General features: G+C 38.3%; 3 protein-coding genes across 13 annotated transcripts in view; 2 read left to right on the top strand and 1 right to left on the bottom strand.

The window, feature by feature from the left end:
- LOC137249306 (uncharacterized) overlaps positions 1–26789 on the top strand; it is a 768906-nt gene that overhangs the window by 83438 nt on the left and 658679 nt on the right. The window lies entirely within an intron of this gene.
- On the bottom strand, positions 3167–4573 carry Mocs2B (Molybdenum cofactor synthesis 2B). Its single transcript, XM_067778675.1, has one exon. The coding sequence runs from the start codon at positions 4437–4439 to the stop codon at positions 3282–3284; it is 1158 nt and encodes a 385-aa protein (XP_067634776.1). The 5' UTR covers positions 4440–4573; the 3' UTR covers positions 3167–3281.
- LOC137249279 (uncharacterized) lies at positions 9706–14251 on the top strand. Of its 9 annotated transcripts, none has more exons than XM_067780600.1 (7): positions 9706–9813; positions 10485–10768; positions 10835–10979; positions 12559–12782; positions 12846–13553; positions 13806–13889; positions 13955–14251. In XM_067780600.1, exons 2-7 carry the CDS (start codon positions 10595–10597, stop codon positions 14123–14125), a joined length of 1506 nt encoding a protein of 501 aa, XP_067636701.1. In that variant the 5' UTR covers positions 9706–9813; positions 10485–10594; the 3' UTR covers positions 14126–14251. The 9 variants fall into 9 exon arrangements, with proteins under 9 accessions (XP_067636701.1, XP_067636702.1, XP_067636700.1 ...); XM_067780601.1 differs by having other exon boundaries at positions 9731–9752; XM_067780599.1 differs by having other exon boundaries at positions 9759–9998.

A 26789-nucleotide genomic window follows, 5' to 3' on the forward strand; every position in this document is an offset into this window, starting at 1 on the left:
GATATTTTCTTAACGACCGAAGAATCGATTGTTTTTTAGATGCGCTCGATTTTCTTAGCCTGCGAAGTTTGGATCATCTTACGGTAAACCGTAAAAACGCTGGCGAAAATCCTTGAGCTGAGCCCGCCTAGAGGGTGCCGGCTGGTAATAGTTACTACAGTTACCCCGCTAGGTGAGTGCCATTAGTGCCTTAGCTCCTTAATAGCTCTGGCATATGGTAGTGGCTCTTGAACGTGGCCTCAAAGTGGGGGCCGGATCGGTTGTGTTATGCGTTGCCATGCCGATGGTCAGCCTGGTTGGGGACCTCACAAATAGCCCAGTCGCTAACGGAGCCCTCTGGGAACCAGGCGACACCCAGTTGTAATTTTGGCCTTACCCCAGGTATAGCGGATATCTGCCTGAGGTGGACGACCCCGTTCTCCGCAAATCGTGGGGTTCAGTGATGGAGTTTAAAAACAAAAATAATTGTAACAAGGCAGGAACTCGTAAAAAGCCGGAAGAGGTAACACCCATCAACCTGGGAGCTCGTGCGATGCAAGGCCCCTCTGCCGGCGCTGCTATTGCGGGTGGTGCGCAAAGGCTTCAGGCGCCAGTTAACCTAACTAAGAAGAAACTGAAGAGCGTTATTAAACTATTAAAATCGTTTAACAATTAAGTTTAGCCCCCGAATTCCAACCTTTGCTAACGCTAAAACTCCATCGTCAAAAATTTCTAAAACGGTATCAAGTCCGCAAAAAAGTATGCAACATTTAGATCTGCCCCTTTCCGTATGAAAAATATATATGCGCTCTTATTAGTAAATATTCTAAATGCCTTCAAATAGTTACAGCTGACTTTCACCGGGAAAGTAGCCAGTTGTTGTTATTGTTGTAGAAGTGCTTCGCCCCATCCAATAGGTGCGACCGATCACAAATTTTTCCTCTAACGGGAGTCCAAGGAAACTTGCTGTTTTAATAGGGGTGGACCATATTGATAGCAGTTAGAGGCATTGGTTCCACATTGCAATTGAAGAGATGGTTGGTGCCATGTGGGGACAAAGTTAAAACGTACCAGTCGTTTGTTTTTGCTTAGAAGAGCCTTCAATAAATATTTTTCTCTTTTTATACTTCAGTATTGTTACGACAACGACGATGGCAAGTAATCCCATCGATACTATCTCCTCAACTGTTTGCTGTAAGTCGTGTGGTTTGGATACGCATACGCGTAAGAGTAGCAAAAAATGTGCCAATTATTTTCCGCCTCGTAGAAAGCGTGGAAGAGCAGGAGGAACCGAAACAGAAACCGCTACATCAGAAGAGGAAGAAGAAAAAATTTCAACGATAAAAGTTGCATTGCATCAACATTGTCTGGACGAACGAGTTTTCGAGAAAATTCAATCGGATGTTTGTGAAATGTCTGCTTTATTTGTCGAAGCGAGCCTCTATATCAATTATTCGCTGTACAAACGATGGAACAGCGGACATTTTTACGACAACGGTGAAGGAAAATTTGATTTTTTACCATACTTTTACGAACTACTCGATAAAAGTAAAGTTAAATATGACATGGATCAGGATTACAGACGTCTTTGTGTCACTCATTACATTAGCCGTCTCTACAGCAAAGCAGCTCGATCAAATTTATTCGTAAAACAGGCAGCTCAGTATGCCACTTTGTTTCACAACAATTTATTTATGCATGCCTACACGAGATTACGAAGATTTTTTCAACACTTTACCACCGATGGTCGTTTAATCTATTATCCACTGGATGTTCTATTCAGCCGATGTAGCAAATATCAAGCAAACGGAATGTTACTGTCTCAAATGCAGCTCTATCTCGATTACGATGGTCGCTTGAATTTCTACGACATTGAAAATAAATCAAAGTATGCCAAATACATCAAACTGTTTTTTCTTTTGCAACGCTTCAATCACGTTAATGGAAAGAAAAATTTTGGACTAGTGCCTCTTCTCAAACACGGTCACCATCACGTTCATTACGATTCGTTTGCATTGCATCAATTGCTTACTTCGATGAAACTGTACAAGCGACATGTGCGCAATATGCCAAACGAGGAATGGTACAAATGGCTTGCTATACGAGCACTGGAGACTAGAGCACATGGAACTTGGGGGTGGGGAGGGAGGGATGGCCTGAAGGTTTAATGTGGCCATATAAATCGTTCCCGAGATGGTCGGGCCAGCACCTTAATGGTGCTGTGTTACCGGAGCGTATCGGATCTGTATCCGACAAAGGACCATCACATCGATAACACTCCCCAAAGCCTTCGGGGAGTAACCTAATCGCTACAACAACAACAACAACTAGACGTAAAAAGTTGGGCTACTCGATGCAAACCGATGGAGTTGCAGTCTCTTTTTCGCTCAGTGAATTTATTCGTCATCCGACAGCGACTAATGAACCGACAGTGGCAGATGAACCACAGGCGAAATCGAAAAAGCAAAAGATCAATGAAACCAAATCTACAGCGAAAGTCGAGATTTGATTACTGTGCGTCTCGGACTGTCGTAAAACAAGTACACTCAATTGATCGGTCTGGATCCGGGTGCACGTTTGGTCATGGGTGGATTTGCTAAAGATCTCACTGCTGACGGTTTAGCGAGAATGATTAAAATTTCAAGTAAACAGTATCATATCTGGCTGGTTTCAATACGCGATAAAAAAAAAAATACAAAAATGGACAAAGTGTGTGGTGGATGACAATATTTTGCAGCTGGAACCACATCAGTACATTGAATACACGGAGCATCGATTCCGCCATTTTGAGATGAAACAGCGCGTTTCGAACAGCGCAAGGCGACTCGATTGAAATTTCAAACGTACGTGTGCCGCGAGAAAGCTGCACGAAAAGTTGTCGAAATGATTATTTGTAATACTAGCAGCAGTAGCAGCCCAGCTCATCGTACAATGATTGTAATTGTAGACACGGAAATAAATCGAAATTCACCTGTTAAACGTTACGTTCGAACACCCAATCGAACGATCGTCAAACATTTACGATCGATTAGTGGGGATGTACTGCGAATCGGGGAATTTCGTACCACCGAACTGTCCAGTCGATGTCACTGCGAAGCCAAAACAAGTCTCTCTCCACACCGATTTTTTTCTGCCTGTTAGAGGTTAGTAAATATTCCATCTCCTAGAACTTGTCAGCATACTGATATTCGGCGAAACAAGTTTTAATTTTTATTTATTTTTCAAAAATGTACATATATTTATTCTTACATAACTTAATATTTACCCTAAACCCGTAAATGTTCTTTCGAATACTATAAGGGTTAGTTAGTATTCTCTATATTATTATAATTCTGTATTTCTTGTATAAGGGAATTCAATTCGTTTACGCTATATTTGTGTACTTTATGACCCACAACTGCCGCATTATCTTGCTCATGTTTAGCTTTAGCCTGCTTATTGGCATTAATATCACCTTTATCTGAATTTTTCGTATTATTGGTAGCATCTAGCATAAAATGATAGTATTCCGGCGATATAGATTCCAAACGTAACAGACGATCTTCAATCGCTTTAAGGCGCATATGCACGGGTAAATGATCATTGGATGAATGAAACAAGTGTTGCTCAACGGTTTCTATACGCTTCTTTAAGACAGTGTCGTCTATGCTATTTTTTTCTTCTTTCACTGCCGTCTTGGTATGCGCTGATGGCGCTCCTCCATCACTTCCCATCAAATTATCTAATGCACCAAGATAATTTGGACGTGTGGTTTGTGGGCCATCTAAATTTGTAACGCGCCCAATTTTTAAATGACTTGTATTACTTTCTTGTCTTATCAATGCACTATTTACTCTAGCGCAACTATCCGCAGATACATCGTTATTGATAGGATTGCAGATGTAATCCATAATATTATTTTGATCGATTTCTTCACGTTTTTTAGCGAGGAAGCAAGCTATACGATTTTTGACTTCAACTTTTCTGGCTCCTATTTGTACTAACTCCTTTGGCACTGGTACTTCGTTATCTATTTTAGATTTTGCGAAACAAAATGCTTCTTTATTTTGTTTCCATTCTGACGCGCCATCGTCATACAGTTCCTTCTTCCAAATTGGCACGTTCCGTTTTAGCTGATCAATTGCATAAGAAACAGCTTCTAATGACGCTTGGCGATGTGGTGTGGCGATTGCTATAACAACACTTGCTTCTTTCGGCGCCACTAAACCCAGCCGATGATATAAAGCTATATTTACAATTCCTGGCCATAGTCTACGCAAATCAATACATAAGTTTTCAAGTTCCTTGTACGCCATTGATTCATATGCCTCATATTCTAGCGAGTGTACTTGCTTGCCATCAAATGTGTCTCTTGTTGTGCCCACAAACAATGATACAGCACCGCATTTCTCATGACTTACCAACTTACTAATTACGCCGGCATCTAGCGTATCATGCGTGATCGCTAAAAAATTTGCCATTATACATATATCGACATTAGCCACCGCTAACTGGTGGTATAATTGCAATTTCGTCGTCAGGGTGTAATTCTAATGTCTCTTCCAAATCTTCACGGTATATTTCGTTTACGGCCAATACAAAACTAAAATTGTTGATTCTTTCTAGCTGGAAGTTTTCGCAGATTTCTTTTATTAACTCAGCAACCAGTATTTGCCGTTTGCAAACAAATGTTGCAGTTTCTACTCCTGCAATTTCACGTGCCTTGGCGAAGAACAAAATCTTAACACAAATAAAATCTTCCTTATTATTTGCAGACATTGGTACTTGAGCTTTACTTTTCCATATACACGTCATATATTATCACTTATCAGTACGATTATATAATTAGTAATTTTGAACATATTTATTAATAAGTCTGTAAGGATGATGATGATGAATAGAGTTGGGTCGTTTCGTTCTGAACTTGTTCAATTGACCGGGTCTCTCAACTGGACTAGATCTTCGATTTCGGTTCTATTTGTTCTTTTAGTTCGTTTTATCTAATGTTATTCTTGCTCTCTTCTCGTTCGCGAACTAGACAATTTGGATATAGAATTGAAAATTTTAGTTTTCAGAGAAAAATTGTTGATTGGGTACACTTTTTTGTTTTTGATACTTTCTTTTGTTAACATTCGTTTAAAAAAAAAAGTAAATGTGCGGAAAATCTCTTGTAAGTAACAATTTAAAAGCTTTTTTTTACAATTGTGTTTCAATTTAGCAGTGTATTAATTTTGCAGATACCATCTATATGTGCAGCGGCTACTTCTGCATTGCATATAATGAATTATGAGGTTATACTCTGCGACTTATGCCCCTATTTTCATAGTACTACCCATGGTTCAATTATATGGTTGACTCATCTGTAAAGCAACAAAATATGTCTGCTCAAATTGTCAAAATCTGTGTATTGGTGTTGGTGCGAATTGTATGGAATGGAAACATAAAACTTAGCAGTTTTTGTGTGTGTAAGAAAATGTTGCCAATGTGTTGGTTTCATTTTGAGTTTGCCATCTCCTTTTGACAATCCCTTCGGCCATGCAATGAAATAAATAAAATCAGCTGATGAGATGAGCCAACCATATAATTGGACCATGGTACTACCCGAAGTTGGATATTGCCTACATATTTTGAAATATTTCCAAGTTCGTGTCCCAATAACCTAAGATATCTTCTCGAAAATGTTGAAATCGTTATTAACTTTTAAGAAAGATGCTTCCTGCTCTGCTCTGAATAAGTGTCTTAAGCGAAATGCTATAGAACTTTAAATATAGAAGCTGCCAAGGTTTGGCATTCGCTCAAATATTGGCAGTCATTTTTAGGGGTAAGTTTCTGGGTACATTGCGTGGTATTACGAAGACATACTCCGGTAAACCCTAGTAAAACGGAACGAGGAAATACGAAATTCCTGCATTAAGGTTATCCTCAATTGATGGCTTACAGCTGATCCTGTCTGATAGGGTTACTGTAAGTACGGAGGCAGGAGGTTGGTTAACCACCAAACTGCTGGCCACTTGTAGTCTTTTTCATCTAAGACGACCGCCCCCGCGAAATCAAGTATTTGGCTTCAAGAAGTGTGTGTCTCATGAGAATGGTCTAATCTCTTCGCAATGGCATCCCACTTTGTATGTATGAATCACATTGTCTCCTTAGTTTTGTTAGGCAGAGAGGACTTGGCTTTCTGTACAATCTCTATGGGACTGGAGCTATCTCGAACAGCATCTTCTCACTGAATTTTTTCTTTTCCCTCTGGATCTTTCTTTATCATGAATTTCTGCCAGAGGGTAGAGTATGACTGTATCTGTCCACTTGTACGTCGTGTAGACAGCCTGCCTGAATTTCTTCGCTGGAGTTTGTTTGATCTGAACCCGTAGTCTATAACTTTCATCATTGTTTTCAAAATCGAAAATGTGAAACTAATTTTTACGAAAGATTCATCCAAGAGTGGTACCTTTTTGCCTGTATTATTTATGAAAACGACTTTTTCTCTTCTCCTTACCCTTGAAATTTACAAATATTTCTGCAGGAATCATGGAAATATACCGGCTACTACTGCTTCGTATTTACAAGTATATCGCGCAAAGACCGTCTATTATTTACCCTATTTTCAGTGAAGAGGCTGGAATTGTAACCAATCTTTTTATTTCTGATTTCTTGGAGTCTTGGGATATGTTTCACAAGAAATACAAATCTTACAATTCAAGTAAATTTGTTCTGACAATTTTTTCTTTCCTTTGTGGAACGGTCCCCTGATCGTCTGACTTTACACGAAAATTATACATTTAAGTTGAAATAAAATAAACGAAAGATATTAATTATGATGCCTTATTTCATTGTTTTGTCATATTTGATTTGTTATTTTAATATAATTTTACTAAATTTTATGCATATGTTTTTGTACAAATGAAATACCTTTTTAATAACGGGATTAAATTCTTCGCGTTTTTTCCTTTCCTTCTAAAAAGCAACCATGAGTGCTTGTGTCAAATTTTCAAAAATGCTACATCCGAAACCTTTTGTAATTTAATCATGTTGTTCGTTCATCAGAAACAGAACGAAAGAACCGAATCTCTGAAATGAACGAAAAAGCACAACTCTAATGATGAAAGATGATTAAACAAAGTGCAAGCGGTGACAGCTGATTTGCCACGCTGCCAACCATTGAAAATGTATGGATTTTGGGCGTGTGCATGGTTTGTCACGCGACATCGGCGCAACAATTTTTTGCCTATTTTATCAATCGCTCTTTGCAGCGTCCCGTAGTACTGCTACCGCTAAATATGAATTGCTCCATAAGAACACATGCAAACAATATTTTGCCTTGTAGTTTAGTAATGCTTGAAACAAAATGCCCTGACGCCGCGAAATAAACGCGACGTCCAACCATGTCAAAAATAGAATCCCCGTAATTACATGAAGGTGAACACAATGAAAGTGAAGAGCGAAATTTACGCGACGTCATTTTGCGACGATAGATTTATTTCTATCGTGGCCGCCGAGCGATGACGACAAATATCACAAGGGTTGCTGCTGTTCAATTTTTTTAAGTATAAAAAAATAAAACATAATATCCAAAACCAATTTTTTTTTTACATATAATTCTTAATTTTACTTTCGAAAGACGTGTTTCGGTATCATTATTAATAAACCGCCTTTTTTTAATTAATATTATTAAAAACTAAAAGGTAATTAGCACTAACATTTCCTAAATTTTCGTTCAACACTGTTTTCAACTAACCGGGTACGTGCGCTGTCAAAAATTTAAACTCATGCAAGCTTATGGAAACGTACGTAACGTGCGCCGTATACATGCAAAGTGTATTTTTTTAAATTAAAGGGTTATAGTATTAATGTTCGCCCTCCGGATTAACACAGCTCTTAACATTTTGGGCGTGTTCTAGCAGTCAAGTGCTGAAGCAAAGAATTAAAATGTTTTAATTGTTTTCATCTTTATTTCTAAAGAATGGCCACTCTGAATAAACAACGGCATTGTGTTTTAAGTAGACGAAATTTCTGGGCGTAATTTGAAAAATGTCATCCGCTGGGGTCTGGGATATGAACCCCATTGTACAGAAGACAAATGTAAACAAAAGCATCGTTCTACAAAACAAAAAATTTAGATGATATGTGGCGTGCGATTATTCTGTAAACTGATTTTTATGACCTCAAACATTCTCGGTGTGCTCATAATTCATTTATTTATTTACTAGAGGAAAAGAAGCGCCGATGCCTTCTTTACCAAAGATAAAGAGCACTGGTAAGATGGGGTTACACTGAAATGACAGTCCTTGGTCGGGGAAAATCCCGAGTCGCTCCGGTACATAGAACCGACTGCCTTGGGAAGCGAGATGAGATGAGATGCTGACCAAACAGTTCCTGTTGAATACCCAGAAACCTGAGCATCCCAACAGACATCTGATTGATGAACCAGCACCGCCTAGGGGCTTAAGGAGTCATCTCCGTAAGCATTTTGAGGAGATACGGCACCTGAGAACCCAGCCGTATGAAGCGAAAAAACACAAGCAGGTCCTTGGTGAACTCCATAAACAGGCGTCGGACCTTTATGCCGGGAATTGCCCGGTGAATCCAGTACTTAAAGAAAAGTATCCAAAACTCGCGGAAGAGGAACGCATACTCCCCAGGGAAACGCGTGTCACTCTTGCTCAACTTCGTTCTGGATACGGTAACAGGTTAAACTCTTACCTATCCAGAATCAACCCCGACATACAAAATGTATGCCCCGCTTGCAATGTGTCCCCACATGACACCACCCATCTCTTTAATTGTAATGTGGAACCAACGCCTCTAACACCCCTTTCCTTATGGTCCACCCTGTTGAAACAGCAAGTTTCCTTGGACTCCCGTTAGAGGATATTGATGAAAATTTGTGATCGGTCGTGGCTTTTAGGTGGAGCGAAGCATTGCTACAACAACAACAACAATGACAGCACTGGTAAGAACACCTTCGGTTCGTCTTTGTTTTTTTTTTTGTTGTTACATACATCCGAAAGGAATTACTTAAATTAACTTAAAACTTATAGATAATTAACTCTAGATTAATTTCTTAAGATTCGTGAACCTTAGGAATTCATTAACTCTGTCGATGGATTCAACACCTGGAGTTTTTAGCAGACTGGTAGGGCTCATTTCGCCGAAGATGTTAGCTCTGAATTTAGCGAAGTGTTGACATTTGTCGAGAAGATAAATCAGAGTTTGTTTCTGTGTTATAGAAGGGCAAAATGTCACGCCCATACCCGTAAGAACTTAATCATGCGTTATGATCGTGTGTCCTGTGCGTAGTCGAGTAAATGCCACAGCCGAGTAACTGTTACAGCTGACTTTGACCGGGAAAGTAGCCGGTCTTCCTTTGGTGTTTATGTTTGCGTAGTGGTATGTGACGTTGGCTTAACTCACCGTTCAGAGAGTAAAATTTTCTCTCACTGAACTGACAGAAACGTGTTTGCAACTTATCAACAAAAGTCGTGTTCGCTGAAAGCGCCTAATTTCTCCATTTGAAAAGTAGCGAAAATCATTTTCTAAAAGTATGTCGTTTAGTTTAAGATTGCTATGAACGACTATTTAAATGTATTTGAAAATAGTGCAACTTTTCAAATGCACCTCAAATTGACAGACAACAAAAACGTTTGTTGCAACAGTGAAGGTCGAAATTGTGCTGTATTGTTACCCTTACTCATCGTTGCATTCAATAGTAGCGTACCCCAATTAGAAAACAGAACTTTTATTTAGAAGAGTATTATCACAACAAAAGCATAAAACAAAACACAAAATCAGAGAAGGTCGGCCTTATCTGGAGTAGATTGTATTCGAGATTCTCTGTCTTTGCAAATAGTTATTGTGGTTGGGTGTTTCCCATTGTGAAATTACAGAAAACGCTGGAGCAGCATATAAATCGTTCAGAATGAGAGTCAAAAGTTATTCAAATTACCAGCGTTAATGTAATCGGACAGCACGGCATAAAAAATTAAGTTAATAGTCTAGTTGAGGGGTCGACTGCTAATACGCTACCAAAAATATCGAGAAAGGTGTCAAAAGACGCGTATTAATCTCGAGAACAATAATCCGATGGCGGAAGAAAAATTTTATCTCTGTCCGGAGATATTTGCAGTTGAAGTTGGCGATTTCCATGTGGTTGTTGTTGTTTTTGTACCCACAAAAAAAATTGTGCATCACCGTGGCGGTAGCCACGGTTATACCACACACCCGGCCTTGGCATGGCGTAGCCCAGGGTTATTTTTTATAATCGCGGCCGAAGGCCGCCAACGCAGAAAGGTGTTCTGCGCAAAAATACTATGCATCCGACCCCCGGTTTCGGAGGTACCCGCGGGTCTTTTTTCGGTTTTTCGTTAATATCTTTTGAACGCGTTAAAGCTTTTATTTTCCGCCTTCGGATTATTAATACTGATGTCAAGACGCGTAGTTTGACACCTCTCTCGATATTTTTGGTAGCGTATTAGCAGTCGACCCCTCAACTAGGCTATTACCAAAATTAAAAATATTTTTTTCTAAAGCAACGTCAATTAAGAACAAGCATAAATTTATTAATCAATAAATGCGAGTTCATTAAACAAATTATTTTAGCAAATTCAAATTTAATTCATAAACAAAAATACGACCAAAAATGTCAATATTTGGCACAGAGTTTGAACAAGTTTGGCCAAAGGCTGGCTCAGCTATAAAACTAACAGAATTCGGCAAGAAACTATTGCATAAATGTCTGAAAGTGGAAAAGCCAAATGTGGCCCATGTTGATATTAAAAGATTCATAAGAAAATCTTCCAACTTTCCGATAGAGGTGAGTACATCAGTTCTTTGCGAAAATCATGCAATTTAATATTGGTTTTTGCTCCTCCCACATAAGTTTGGCACCAATACCTGTCGTGTAATGAGTCAACCTAAAGATCGCTATCCGGAAATTCAAAAACAAATCGCTTCTGTTTATCCGATTATACATGAACGTGTATTAGGATTGTATTTGGCATTCTTGGAGCATAAATGCAAGTATGGTGGGTAACTGTGTGTGCAGATTTCTGATAACTATTTTATTTATTTTTTTACTCATATCAACTGTTTGTTGAATGATATTTCACAAACAAATGCAACCGGAAGATTACATTTTATATGTATACTAGCAGAGCTAATTTATTACATATTTATGTTAGGAGAACCGAGCATGAATTTTAAAGGCTGAACTTCAGTCAAATCTTACCGAAGCTAAAAGTCTATGCAATGAGCAGGCAATGACCCCAATGATGTACAGTTCTTATGAAATTTTTTCGAAAAACTTTTGGCCAAGGTTTTTTGGTTGTTATTTGATTATGTTAGTGCAAAAACTGTGTGCGTTAGGCTAGGTTTCTTGGTGTTTTCGACCACTTGAAAGTCTTTGGTTGTTGTTGTAGCGATAAGGACACTATCCGAACGTTTTGGGGAGTGTTATTGATGTTGATGGCCCTTGCGGATATATATCCGACACGCTCCGGTTACAAACACCATTCTACGCCAAACCGCTGTCCCACCCTCTAGATCCATGAGGAACTTGCGGTCGCCAGAGCCTCAGCTGCTGAAGAAACAGGATTCGGGTTGTTGAGGTTGATAAATAGGTTGGAGAAGCTGTAAATTGCGCTGGCAACCCCATGGATCAGTTTCGTATTTTAGTCGCCACTTACGACAGATATACCTGCCGTGGGTATATTCTAAGCCCGCTAACCCGTGATAATACGTCACAGTGACTTGAGCTATGCCTATTTAGTGAAACGATATATCAAAGAAGACCGATCTCGACCGCTGATAAGTTTTCCGGAGATCTAAGTGAGCAGAAACTGAAATACTTTTGTTAGTGTATTAGCGCAACCATCAGCACCGTGTTGTTGTTGTAGCGATAAGGGTGCTCCCCGAAGACTTTGGAGAGTGTTATCGATGTGATGGTCCTTTGCCGGATACAGATCCGGTTCGCTCCGATGCCACAGCACCATTAAGGTGCTGCCCGACCATCTCGGGAACGATTTATGTGGCCACATTAAACCTTCAGGCCATCTCATCCCTCCCCACCCCCAAGTTCCATGACGAGCTTGGGGTCGCCAGAACCTCGTCTGTTAGTGAAACAGGATTCGCCACGGATAGGTGAGGTTGACAATTGGGTTTGGAGAAGCTATATATTGCGCTAGCAACCTGAAGGGTTGCGCTACACAGCCCCTTGAATCTGGTATTTTAGTCGCCTCTTACGACAGGCATACCTACCGCGGGTATATTCTGACCCCCTAACCCGCTGGGGTCCATCACATCAGTCCATGGGGTCCATCAGCACCGTCTTGTAGAGTAATAAAAAAGACAGCAGCGAGTGAGGAATTCCTTGAATTCCACATTAGGTGCGCTGGGTACCTTCTCGTATGTAAGTTCGTGATCGGGTTCTTATTTCGTCTCTAGAGGTTTTGGTGGAATTTATCAAACTTTCAGGGCATGGAATAGGGTAAGGATAGGAAGGGTAGGTTGATTCTTTTGTTTTAAATTAATTTGTGGTTTAAAAAGCATAGAATATAAAGTAAATATTAAGAATTTAAAATTTTTTATAAAAAAAATTAACGAAAGACTTTCCAGGCAATAAACGCGAACTTGAGCTTTACCAAAATATAACGCTCACCGAATTCGTACAGCGTTTGCTAACGAAGCGTTGTGTTAGTTTCTTCGGTAAAAACGATAAATATCTTTTATTATCGGGTCATCGTGGCTGCAGTGGATTCTTGGATATTGCCACTGATGCCGAGAAACCACCGCTACTATTGCAAGATGTGCTCTGTTATGATGAAATAAAGGTAAGTGCAAACGAAATACATTATGTATTTATTTAAGTTACTAATTTTCACCTTTCCCCATAGCTTTCTGTATTCCTTTCCGTATCTTCATACACAGAATTTCTCAATGATGGCAATCGACAAAATTGTGGCGTGCTTGAACCAAACAGGTCACGCATTGAAACAGATGGCATTATTATTGGTTTGATTGGCGCCAGGCTTGTACGACGTGATGTCATGGAATTCCAAGATATAATAATTACACAGAAACAGAATACGAAAGAAAATGGTTACGGTTTGCCATCGGATATTGAAGCCAATACACGTTCAACCGACTACAGACGCTTGTGGCGTGAGTTCTATGAGGAACAGGATTATCTCTATGATCAAGTTGTGAAGGATTGCAAACGTTTTGGTGATGCACGCGCCAAAAACGATATATTCGATAATGTGGTGATGAAGAAACGTTATACCATATCATTTGATACGTTCCTATTGGAGAGTGAAGCGCGCGCTGCTGCAGCAGGAAAGCAAGCTTACTTACATGTGGTTGGCATTGGTTTAGGTGTATGGCGTGCAGCTGAGCAGCAAGAGAAAATCTTTTTGGAAACATTTGCTCAGCGGCTAAAAGTGTTATTGCCGAAATTAACGCATGTGAGCGTAGTACATTTCTCATGGTTTAAACTGAGTGAATGGGGCGATTTGAAGAATGGTGGTATTTATAAATCGGAAACACATCCAGCTGGTGGTATTAGAACATTACTCTCAAAGCGAAATCCAGCCGATAAGCTGGTGAGCGAGTGTGGTTATTTAAGATATATAGGTTTAGTATATGTTTTTGATGTGTAAAGAAAATGGTGAAGGAGTTATGAAGAGGAAGACGATTTCTTTACGATGAAGTTCAGTCTAATCAAGTTCACGTCCTGCACTAATATTTACACATCAAATTTCCCTTAGTTGCGTTTGTTGCGAAGTTAAGCGCAAGTTTGTTTCAGTTTCCTTTTTTCACATTTTCTTTTATTCTAAAATTTTTAAACTTCCCAGAAAATGCCTGAGTTGGATAATTTTCTACTGATTGTTTCTTATGCGTGGGACGGCAATGCCTTACCGGGTAATGAGTTTTGGATGGTAAGCAATGTAATTCCTTTTTATGCCAAATAATTTTGTGTAATTTACGATTTATTCTTTTACAGAAAATGTTGAAATCTACTGGTGACTCTTCCACTGCTTGCAGCACTCTTATCACAGAATTGCATAATCCTCATATCAATTCAGACCTGGTAAATGGCTCAAATTTGCATATCGCTTCTGAGAAACATGGCGTTTTGCATATCTCCCATTATGTTAAAAAGTTGATGGAATAAAACCCTTATTAATACCAAAATTGCTTTACTTAATACTGTTGTGCAATATTTTATATGCATATTATAATATATTTATTTGTATTTGTTAAATTTATATGTTAATAAAAACTAAAAAAATAACATTTAGTTGACTAAATATATTAATTTTTTTGGTTAGGTTTTATTTTAGCTAGGATAGCCATCATTTTGGTTAGGTGAGATTAGTTAAAATTTGGTTTAGTTAGGTTCGGTTAGTATAGCCGCCGCCACCATAAACCCCCTCACAATTTCCAAAGTCATGTTTAGCGCAGGTTTATAAATCTGTGTAGTTAAATATTATACTGATTTTGTTTTCCGGCTTCGCTGGTTTTTTTTTTTTTTTTTTTAGATTTGATTGCATGGAGGAGGACCTTCTTATATTTGAAAGTCCCAGTTCCAGGTTATTGTTTATGTATGTTGTTTATATTGTTTATGCATAAAATGATTAATTTCTGGATTAACTTTCCAAAGTATGTAAGTAATTTAGGCTCCACTAGTACACAATGGTAATACCAACTGGCCAGAACCATGTGTAGTAGCTTGCTATTTGTATTTAACTATGTGCTTTGTAAACTGGGTTTTTCATGGCACCACGCCAGGTTATTTTCAAATTACAGTTATATGTATGTTTGTTATTTATTAAATTTGTGTTTATGTCCAATTTAATTTGGTAAAGGTCTTTAATTTGTAGATATTTTTCCAAATCTTCATATCACAATAGTTTCAATTTTTGTTTATTTTCATTAAGTTGGTATTTTTGTCCACTTTCTTTGTTAAAATTTTCCAATCTCCAATATCACTTTATGGTTGTATGTTTGTATAATCCGGTGAGTTTTAATATAATATATACAGATGCTCTAGTCCATTCAATTGTTGTTTTTGTCCAATTGTGTTAATTATTTTTCGTTTATTTCATTTTTGTAAAAGTATTTTCGTCTTATCAGGTGTTATATTTTATATTTATTCTGGTTATGTGTACATGACTGTACATTAGTATATAATAAGGATATTTTCAATCCCGTTATTAGTTTTTGTTTAAATTTTCCAATCTCCAATATCACTTTATGGTTGTATGTTTGTATAATCCGGTGAGTTTTAATATAATATATACAGATGCTCTAGTCCATTCAATTGTTGTTTTTGTCCAATTGTGGTAATTATTTTTCGTTTATTTCATTTTTGTAAAAGTATTTTCGTCTTATCAGGTGTTATATTTTATATTTATTCTGGTTATGCGTACATGACTGTACATTAGTATATAATAAGAATATTTTCAATCCCGTTATTAGTTCTTTTGCAATAAAATTTGCAGTTAGATGTATGCAACGACACTGCATAGTACATATGTAAATCGAGCATGCTTTTTCAGCATCAATTATATACACTCCGTTAAATTGTCCCGTTTATTTTCGAGAATTTTATTTCCATTAGTATGTATGTATATGAGCATTAATTTTCAGTGGCCTGTTGCCAAGTGTCTTCAATGTTAAATTTGATTTTGCACGATAGCAATTATATGTATGTTTTTGCAGAAAGTGCATGTTTTATTTTAAAGTTTTTTAGGATTTTTGCCCAATAGCAAATGATTGTAATTTTTTGCACAATTTGCATATTTTTACGATACAGCGCACAATTCGTAAGTATTTTTAATTAATTTTTGTCATTTCGACTCCCGCACTATCCGCCATTTTATTCTCAAACCGCGTGAGTAAAGCCCCTTAATAACACGCGGTTGAGTTGTGGGGAAAACCGAACTTGACGCGACGACGTCAGAAAACGAAGTGCTTCGCTGGTTTGATAAGAGTAGACAGTCATACTCCACTCAACCACATTCACGCTTGACTCTACGCCTAGAAATGTAATATAGGGACCAACAACTTCTCCATCAGAATGAGAATGCTACGGGGAGACTCCTACAGTGATACTTAAATTTTTTAAAATATTTAGACTTACAAACCGAAAAAAGTTTCGAATACATTACCAGTGCAGATGAAAAAACGGTAATAGTCTAGTTGTCAGCCTCACCTACCCGTGGCGAATCCTGTTTCATTAACAGCATACCCTGCTAGACAGCTGTCAGTCATTTGAGGCATCAATTGACAGATATGGCTGATGGAAATTTACATCAGGGCGTAAAGCAGTTTCTATCAGGTTGTTAGAAGCGACATAACAAACCTGATGTAAACATTCTGTATACGTGTATGCATACACATACATACCATGGTTTTCCGTACGAGTAAAAGGAAACATTTATGCGAGTGTATTAGTGATGTCAACAATTTTGTTAATGTGTTGGCGTTGCCGTCAGCTCTGTCTAGCAGGGTAGGCTCTGGCGACCCCGAACTTCGGATGGATCTAGGGAATTTTAATTTTAAAATAAGTTCTTTATTTGAAGTTTACAACGAAAAAGAATCAAATTTTCTTAATGACATAAAAAATTATACACATAAAAAGTTCTTATGATCGAATTATTGAAATTACATTTTCATCAAGTTACAAATAACACAGTGTATTGAGTAAAAAGAATGCTTCAGAACATTTACGAAAAGATGAGACTAATTTTACTTTGAACACAAATTGTCCCTTATTAGTAATATATAACTCCTCCCGACGAAGATACGTTCCCATTAAAAGGCACGTTTATATTAGTCACAAGTTTTTGCATAGGTTCTTTTTAGTTTATGAATTACATATAACCAAATCGTAAGTAAAAGTAAAGTAAAAGTTTATAGGTAAATGTTCTTAATTTATATAACATACATGTAATGAAATTATTTTACATAATCATAATATCAAATAACTAGATTTAATGAGTATATGCTGTCTATTTGTCCGTCGTTTACATGTTATTTACCAATCGAACCTATATTGACAACATTTGAATGATTATCATCACTATCGCTAAGTTCACAGTTTGGTATCCCTATAGAACGATTTTGAATTTTTTTTTTTTAACTTTCTGAACTTGTCTTTATAGAACTTTTTGGGTTTGTTATTCCTAGCAGTTGTAGCTTGATATTCTTTCCCTTGTTCTTTAACTACCTTTGCTTCTATATATCTAGGCATATTTTTATTTCCGGTTTTTGCTATACTGTCAACAACCATTGTTTTATCTATTTTTTGATCCTTCCTATTCTGAGTCTGATTAATTTTGTTAATTACTTGTTCTTTCTTTTTTCTAATCTTTTATAAATTACTTCGTTGTCCACATGTCCATGATGAATACTAATTGGCTTTCCTTTAGTTGATAAATGAATTAAATTATTATAATCTTTTAATGCTTTATATACCTTATTGGTTTTTAGAATAATATCATTAATTGTTTCTCTGTATTGCATAATTCGTATGTTCTCATTAAGAGTACTATTGAGTCTCTCTATATCAGAGTTACCTGTATGTCTACTAGGAGTTGTAAAGTGATATTGTATGTCGTTTTGCTCGAGAAATTCCAGGAATGGTAATGTTTTAAAAGTTGTCTCATTGTCTAGAGTAATTAACTTGGGTTTTTCCATGTAGGAAAATATTTTGGTTGGTAGTCGGATACTTCTCAGTATTGTTCAGATACCAAATATCCATGTGGTGGTGTTCAAATGGTTGTTTAGGTGTAGGTGTTTTCTCATAAGGTAATTTAATTGGATTTCTTTCGAATTTTCTTAAGCATATTTTGTAAATATTTTTAAATTTTGTAATTTTTTCTTTAAGGTTTGGAAAATAAAGTTCTCTTTTTAATTCTTTGTAAGTATTGTCTATTCCTGGGTGATTGTATTCCCGCCTATGTTTTTTAAGTATTTTTTCATCGGAACACTGAGGTAAGACTTTAGTGCATTTGTATATTTTACTAACTTTTACATGATCGAAGATTATTATATATATTTTGGAAATCTTTAAATACTTCATCATTATCAAAATAAATACCAGTTTTATGTGCCCTGGATTTTTGCAAGGCTTCTATTAATTGATTCCTAGAATATGTGGGTTGCTTAAATATTACACTGTCGCATAAAAGGATTTCCTCTGTCGTTAAGACTAAAATTCTTGATTTAAACATATTAAGAGGTTTTTCACTAATTTCGATTCCTCTATTAGATTCGTCTTGAGCACTATGAATGGTATCTTAAGTCATCGGGTTCCTGTTGACTACTCTGGTAATGTACTTTTACGATATGTTCCGTAAGTGTATCAGTCCGTTTATAACGTTTATTACAGAAAGTACACACATTTGTACGAAGTTTGCATTGTTTTTCATGTTTATCTTTTTTTCTTCTGATGTATGCTTAGAACTGTAATATTGGCACATATATACCTTTTTTTATGCCTGAGCAAATGACTCTTTAGACTGTTCCTATTTTTGAAGGATTTGTTACACTCCTCACACTCAAAAATATTTATTTCCTCAAAACTAATTTTTATTCTTGACAAAGCATGTGCAACTTTATTTCCTTTACCTTCTGCATGCATTATATTAAAATCGTATTCACTTAGTAAAATTTTCCATCTTTGTATTTTAGAATTCGGTTCCTTCAGATTAGATAACCATATTAAGGGCCTATGATCACTTTTTAATTGAAATTTTCTGTCCCAAAGATAGTGTCTAAATTGTTTTCTTGCCCAGATGATTGCCAATAATTCCTTCTCAATTGTGGAATAATTTACTTCGTGTTGATTTAAAGTTCTAGAGACGAAAGCTATCGGACCGTGTGATTGAGATAACACAGCTCCTAATGCAAACCCACTTGCATCTGTCGTTAATGTAAATTCTTTTTCAAAATTGGGATATTGTATAACTAAATCACTACTTAAGAGGTGCTTTAATTTTTCAAAAGCATTCCTATAATCCTTGTCACTAATATTTATTTTTGTTCCTTTTTTCAATCTTAAAGTAAGTGGTTTAGCTATTTTGGCATAGTCCTGAATAAATTTTCTGTAATAACCTGTGAGTCCCCGAAAAGATTGTATCTCTTTAACATTTTTGGGAATAGGAAAATTTTTTGTACACAGAATTTTGTCATTGTTCGATTTAATTCCATTTGGAGTAATTATATGACCTAAAAATTTTGTTTCATGCCTAAGAAATTCACTTTTATTTAAAGACACTTTTAAGTTCGCATTTTGAAGAGTCTTTAATATTAATGCTAAATTATGAATATGCTCATCCAAAGTCGTGGAAAATATTGTAACGAATTTGCTGCAAATCCTCTTATTTGCCCCTTTTGCTAGGTTCGTATCGCTAAACTGTTGAATAAATAACTCCAATATTGAATAATGGAAAAATGGCCTTTATTAAAATGCTTCACAATAACACTCAAACTGTGCAACGAATAGCTTAATAACCAAACTGATAGCTCAAATGAAACTCCACCAATCAAAATAATACTGGTATTGCTCGCTAGATATCTTCTTAGTCGTAACTGCTGATCAACTCAAATCAAACTGAATTACTTCTTACTCGCTGGCGCCGCTTTTATAGTTTACGCTGCATACTTCTAGGCTCTTCGATTTCCAGAAGTTACTAGTTGTTTCGGCTACAAAATCGCCAGCCACAACTACGTGCACAAATTATTGCTCTCTCTTGTGACAACTCAGATAAGGTATATGCATGTGTTTGTAGTTTACAGTCTCCCGCACACACATAAGCGTATAAGTAAATTCATCGGTGTGTGACATCTCATCTCTTGCTGCCTTGTATGTAAATGTTGCTCGTCGGAATGTGTACATATGTGTAGACGCAATTATTTATTCGTTTATGTAGATACATAATGATTGAATTATTGATGTGCATTCACGTCACTGCTTAGATCGGCTTAGAGCTGGCAGCACTCCTTAGTTTTGCTAATATTCGTAACACTGCCCTCCACCTAAGTCTGATCGTCCCGATCAGACAAATCTCTCGATCTAAACGCTGCTAATCTCTCCAAATGAACCACTTTCATTTTGGTTCGTGGTTTGGTAGTGGTTTGTATGCGGTACACTACATCGTTGATCCGTTTTACAACTTTGTATGGTCCTTCCCAGTTACACTGCAATTTCGGGGACAAACCTTTTTTTCGTTGTGGGTTGTATAGCAGCACCAAATCTCCTTCCTGAAACCCTTCCGAATTAATTGCTTTATCGTACCTCGCTTTCATCTTGTCACTCATAATCTTTGCTCGTTGCCTTACCAGATCGTGTATCTCTCTCAGCTCTTCTTCTAAGACATCAGTGGATTTCTTGACATTCCTCTCCGCATCGGCATCTATCCCATACTTCAAATCAGCTGGCAGTCGGTCATTGCCAAAAATTACCTTTGCGGGAGTTTGGCCCGTTGTGTCATGTACTGCCGATCGGTAGGCCATCAAGAATAATGATATGTGTGTATCCCAGTCCTTATGGTACTTGTCGACTACTTTCCTTAAATGCTCCTCCAATGTTCTATTGAAACGTTCCACCATACCATCGGACTGAGGATGCAATGCAGTTGTCCGTGTTTTTCGAATGCCCAACTTCTTGCACAGTTCTTGGAACACAGCTGATTCAAAATTCCTGCCTTGGTCAGAATGTAACTCCATTGGTACACCATACCTGGCAACCCATTCGTTTTTAACCACTTCTGCTACTGTTTCTGCTTCTTGGTTTGGGATTGGGTATACCTCTGGCCATTTACTGAAATGTATTTGTTTCCGCGGTTGCTAGTAGGAAATGGACCTGCGACATCCATGGCGATCCTTTCAAATGGTGCACCTGAAATATACTGCTTCATCTGGCCACGACTTCGGGTTTTGGGCCCTTTCGCTCTGTTGCATACCTCGCAATTGGCAATCCACTCGGTGACCGACTGACGGCAACCAACCCAATAGAATCTCTGCTTAATTTTCTCGAGTGTCTTCGTGATTCCAAGATGGCCTCCACTTGGACCATTGTGCAACTCGCTGAGCACGTCAGGAATCCTCTTTCTGGGAACAACTATAAGTTTCTTCTTGCACTGACCATCCTCACTCTCCCATACTCGATGCAAGCAACCGGATATCAATTCCAAACTGTTCCACTGTGCCCAATATGACTTCGCAATGGGACTCTCTGCTGACATATCCTCTCTGCTTGGTCTTTCGTTTCGTTCGAGCCCTTGCATAACATGTGACAGATCCGTATCTTCTAGCTGACACTTTCTTAGTTGTTCCTTGTCCCATTCATCCGTACACGTTATAGTCATTAGCCGGACATCTATAATGTCTTCTTTAGCCTCGGCCTTTGAACAGTGCTTGCATTCCAAACTACATGGCCTTCGTGACATTGCATCGGCATTTCCATGGGTACTACCTTTTCGATGCTCAATGGAAAAGTCATAGCTTTGAAGTCGCTCGATCCACCGTGCCAATTGTCCTTCCGGATTACGGAACTGCAGAAGCCATTTCAATGCTGCGTGATCTGTCCTGACATGGAATCGCTGGCCGTAGAGGTATTTGTGAAAATGTTTAATGCACTCTACCAATGCCAACAGCTCTCTCCGCGTAACACAGTAGTTCCTCTCTGGTTTTCCAATCGAACGGCTGTAATATGCAACTACCTTCTCCTGTCCATCGACCAGTTGTGATAAAACGCCTCCTATAGCATATCCACTTGCATCTGTATCTAGAATAAATGTTGCTCCTGGAATCGGATATGCTAACATTGGGGCAGTGCACAAACGCTCCTTCAATGTTTGGAAAGCCACTTCTTGCTCCTTCTTCCATTCAAAAGCTTTGTTTTTTCTTGTAAGCTCATGGAGGCTATGGGCTACGCTGGAAAAATTTGGTACAAATCGGCGGTAATATGTGCACAGCCCAAGAAAACTTCTCAATTCATGTAGATTCTGTGGTCTTGGCCAATCCTGTACAGCCTCTATTTTTTCGTTCGCAGTGCAGATGCCCTCTGTCGTTACCTTGTGACCCAAATAATTGACTTCCTTTTTAAACAGCGCACACTTTTTGGGACTTAACTTCAGACCAGCGCCAGCTATTCTCTGGAAAACTTCCTCCAAGTTCTTAAGATGTTCATCAAAGTTCTTGCCCAATACGATGATGTCGTCCAGGTACACCAAGCATGTTTTCCAATGTAGTCCTTTCAGTACCTGGTCCATGAGTCTCTCAAAAGTAGCTGGTGCATTACAAAGTCCAAAAGGCATCACTGTAAATTGCCAAAGACCATCACCGACACTGAAGGCTGTTTTCTCTTTATCTTCCTCCTTCACCTCCACTTGCCAGTAGCCGCTTTTCAAGTCCAGCGTGGAAAACCAGTTCGTACCAGACAGCGAGTCCAATTCTCTTCTTGTCGTCAATTCTTGGCAATGGGTAGCTATCCTTTTTCGTTACGTCATTCAACTTCCGGTAGTCCACGCAAAACCTCATTTTTCCATCCTTCTTTTTTACAAGTACTACCGGTGAGCTCCATGGACTAGCTGATGGTTCGATGACGCCGCTGTCGTTCATTTCTTGAATGATTTGACTCACAACTTCCCGCTTCGCCAGTGGAACCCTACGTGGAGCTTGACGGATCGGTCTCGCATCTCCAGTGTCAATTTGATGTTTCACAACGTTGGTGCGGCCTGGTTTGGAACCATCCTGGTCAAATATGTTCGCGTATTTTATGAGCAGTTGTTTTGCCTTACTCTGATAGGCTTCCTCTAGCCCATGCGTCCATGCCGTGATATCATTTGAAAGATCAGTATTACTAGATGAAACGTATTCCTGGAGCTGTTCACAGTTAATAACTACTTCGGCCTCTTGGCATCTTCCCAAAATAGCTCCTTTGGTCAAATTGAATGGTGACTTGAACTCATTGAGTACTCTTACCGGAATACGTCCATCTTGTTTTGTCATAGCCAGGGTTTTTCCTACAAGTATGTTCAGTGCTGATTTATTTGCTGCTTCGACAACCCACATTTGTTTGTCCCACAATCTCCATCAACCTTTGCCCAGATGACTGCTTCTGATTTTGGTGGTATTTGTTGACTCTCTTCCACCAGCACTCGTTTACTGCTGTAGCCTCTCTCGTAGCCGAAATTAAGTGGCACATCTATGTTCTTATATCGCATCGTCTTGCTTTGCATGTCGATCTTGATGCCCTGGTCGATTAAGAAGTCCACTCCAATTATGATTTCATCAACAATCTCTGCCACTATAAAATTGTGTACTACCGTGACGTTCCCAATTGCGACTTCACATGATACTTCTCCTAGAACCGTGCTGTCTTCTCCAGTGGCTGTACGCAATCTTGCTCCATGCAATGGTGTTATCTTCTTGTTGACTAAATCCGCTCGAATGATGGAATGAGATGCACCCGTATCTACAGTCAGTAAACGTTCCTTTCCATCCACATGTCCTCCGACAGTAAGATTGTTTGACCTTCTTCCAATTTGTGAGATAGAGATTATGGGGCATTCAATTGAGGGAGCCAGCTGTCGCCCCTTGCGGCTGACTCGCTTTAGTTTAACGATTGAGTGGACTTGGAGATTTGCTCATCTCCTTCAGCTCTGCGTTTACGGCCACCCACATTGTTGGAGCTATTGGGACCGGTGCTGCAATGTCGTGCAATATGACCTGGGTTGCCGCACTTGAAACATTTAATAACTCCGGCATTTTTCTGTTGTGATCCCTTCAGTGCTTCCAAAATTGTGTCTACCCATTCTGGCCTTTCTACTTCTACACGATGAGCCTTATATGCTGGTTTACTTAATAGGGAGGCAGTTTCCTGAGTCAATGCATGTGATACCGTTTCAGCAAATGTCAGTTTTGGGTTCGCGTATGTAGCTCGCTTCGTTTCCACGTCTCGTATGCCATTTATAAAACTCTGGATTTTTACCCTCTCGGTGTATTCCACGGGTGCGTCCGCATTTGCGAGATGAGCCAACCTTTCAACATCTGAAGCAAACTCCTGCAATGTCTCATTTGCTTTTTGGTAGCGGTTTTGCAACTCAATTTGGAATATCTGTTTTCTATGCTCGCTTCCATAACGTCGTTCTACAGCAGCCATCAATGCTTCATAATTGTTCCGCTCTCCTTCGGGAATCGTCTGTAGGATTTCCGCTGCTGGCCCCTTCAATGTCACGAACAGTGCAGCAACTTTATCTTCCGCATTCCAGTTGTTCACTGCTGCGGTCTTCTCAAACTGTAGCTTGAAGACCTGGAAAGGAAGAGAACCGTCAAAAGATGGAGTTTTTACCTTCGTATTGCTCGCTGAAGCAGTCGGCCGATTAAGTTGCAATTCCTGTATACGACCTCTCAATGCATCCACCTCTGCCTCGAATTTTTCTTCAAACTGCGTTATTTTCTCGTCCATACGCGCTTCGAGTTTTGATGATATACGCGCCTCTTGCTCTTTCAGTTGTGTTTCCATCTTTGATGTAATCTGTGTCGATATTTCTGAAATACGTGTCTCATGTGTTTCCAGCTGGGATGCCATATATGCCTTCTGCTCTTCCAATTGTGATGTTATACGGGTTTCCTGCGATTCCAGTTGGGATATCATATACGTCTTCTGTTCTTCCATCTGTGATGACATATACGTTTTCTGTTCTTCCAGTTGTGATGACATGTTGGTGGATATTTGTGATGACATTTCTGTTATACGTGCCTCTTGCGCTTCCATCTTAGATGTTGTCGATGTTTGAGCAGTTATTGCAGCCAATATCATGTTCAAGTCTGTGCTGGTAATTGTCTGTGATGATTCGTTTTTCTCTTCAATTTTTGTTGTCTCCTCGCCATCAAGATGAAAGACATACTCTTCCACATCAATTCCTTCTAATTCCATTGCCTCTCGTAGTCGTGACTGAAGTTCGAGTTTAATGCCAGTTGTATTCAATCCACGGTTCTCCAACTCCTTCTTCAGTTGCGGGATCTTCAATTCACTTAACTTTGCCATGTCCTTGTTGTCCTCTGGAATTTATTCAACAATTCCTCTTCTGACACCAATTGTAACGAATTTGCTGCAAATCCTCTTATTTGCCCCTTTTGCTAGGTTCGTATCGCTAAACTGTTGAATAAATAACTCCAATATTGAATAATGGAAAAATGGCCTTTATTAAAATGCTTCACAATAACACTCAAACTGTGCAACGAATAGCTTAATAACCAAACTGATAGCTCAAATGAAACTCCACCAATCAAAATAATACTGGTATTGCTCGCTAGATATCTTCTTAGTCGTAACTGCTGATCAACTCATATCAAACTGAATTACTTCTTACTCGCTGGCGCCGCTTTTATAGTTTACGCTGCATACTTCTAGGCTCTTCGATTTCCAGAAGTTACTAGTTGTTTCGGCTACAAAATCGCCAGCCACAACTACGTGCACAAATTATTGCTCTCTCTTGTGACAACTCAGATAAGGTATATGCATGTGTTTGTAGTTTACAGTCTCCCGCACACACATAAGCGTATAAGTAAATTCATCGGTGTGTGACATCTCATCTCTTGCTGCCTTGTATGTAAATGTTGCTCGTCGGAATGTGTACATATGTGTAGACGCAATTATTTATTCGTTTATGTAGATACATAATGATTGAATTATTGATGTGCATTCACGTCACTGCTTAGATCGGCTTAGAGCTGGCAGCACTCCTTAGTTTTGCTAATATTCGTAACAATATTATAATATCGTCTAAATATACATAACAAATTTTATCTATGAATTCGCGCAAAACGGTGTTCATTAGTCTTTGAAATGTGCTGGTGCATTTTTGAGTCCAAAAGGCATACGATTAAACTCAATAGTGTCCGCCTAGAGTACTAAATGCTGTCTTCTCCCGGTCTTCTGGCTTTACTTCAATTTGGTAAAATCCTTTAGTAAGGTCAAGTGTTGTAAAATAATTTAAAATAATTATATCTACCTAACGTATCTAAAATTCCGTCAATATTGGGTATGGGGTATTTATCTTCTTTGGTAACTTCATTAAGCTTCCTATAATCTTTAAAAATTCGCCATTCTTTATTACCAGTATTATCTTCCTTTTTGAGTACAACCCATATTGGTGAATTATATGGTGACGTAAAATGCTAATTATACCCTGATTTAACATTTCTGTAATTTGGCTGTTAACTTCTTTTTTATGAATCTCTGGATAGCGATATTTGCGCGAATAAATGGGAGAGCTATCTTTGGTTGGTATATTATGCTTAAGCTCATGGGTAAAAGTTGGATCGTCGCCTTTTTTATAAAACACTTTCTTACAAACTTTCAAGAGATTTATTAATTTATCCTTCTCTTCCTGATTTAAATGATCAACCCTAATGTCCTTTTTTACATCCCATATTTCTGGATATGGCTCACATTTTTCCATAAGGCTTATATTTAGGTCATAACCCTTTTCGTCCTCGTTGTTGAAAAATATTGGTAAAGTTTGTCCGTTTAAATTTAGTGTTTTGTTCCTGTAATTTATTATACCGTTTTCTTGTAATATCTCGTTTCCTATTAGTCCATCGAACTTAGAATGAAAGTCATAAATATGAAAAGTGCTGTCCTTTTGTAAAGGTAATGATACCCTATTTTTAGGCATAATTGCATCTTGAAAGATAGTTATGATACCTGAAGCAGTTTTTATACTTAACGGTTCTTCGCGATTTCGTATTGTACTAGGTGGAGAATTTTTTCTATTTAATAAACTAATTGTACTACCGCTACCAATTAAAAGGTTGGT

The sequence above is a fragment of the Eurosta solidaginis genome, chromosome 4 (assembly GCF_040869045.1).
Source record: "Eurosta solidaginis isolate ZX-2024a chromosome 4, ASM4086904v1, whole genome shotgun sequence".
NCBI classification, from domain to species: Eukaryota; Metazoa; Arthropoda; class Insecta; order Diptera; family Tephritidae; genus Eurosta; species Eurosta solidaginis.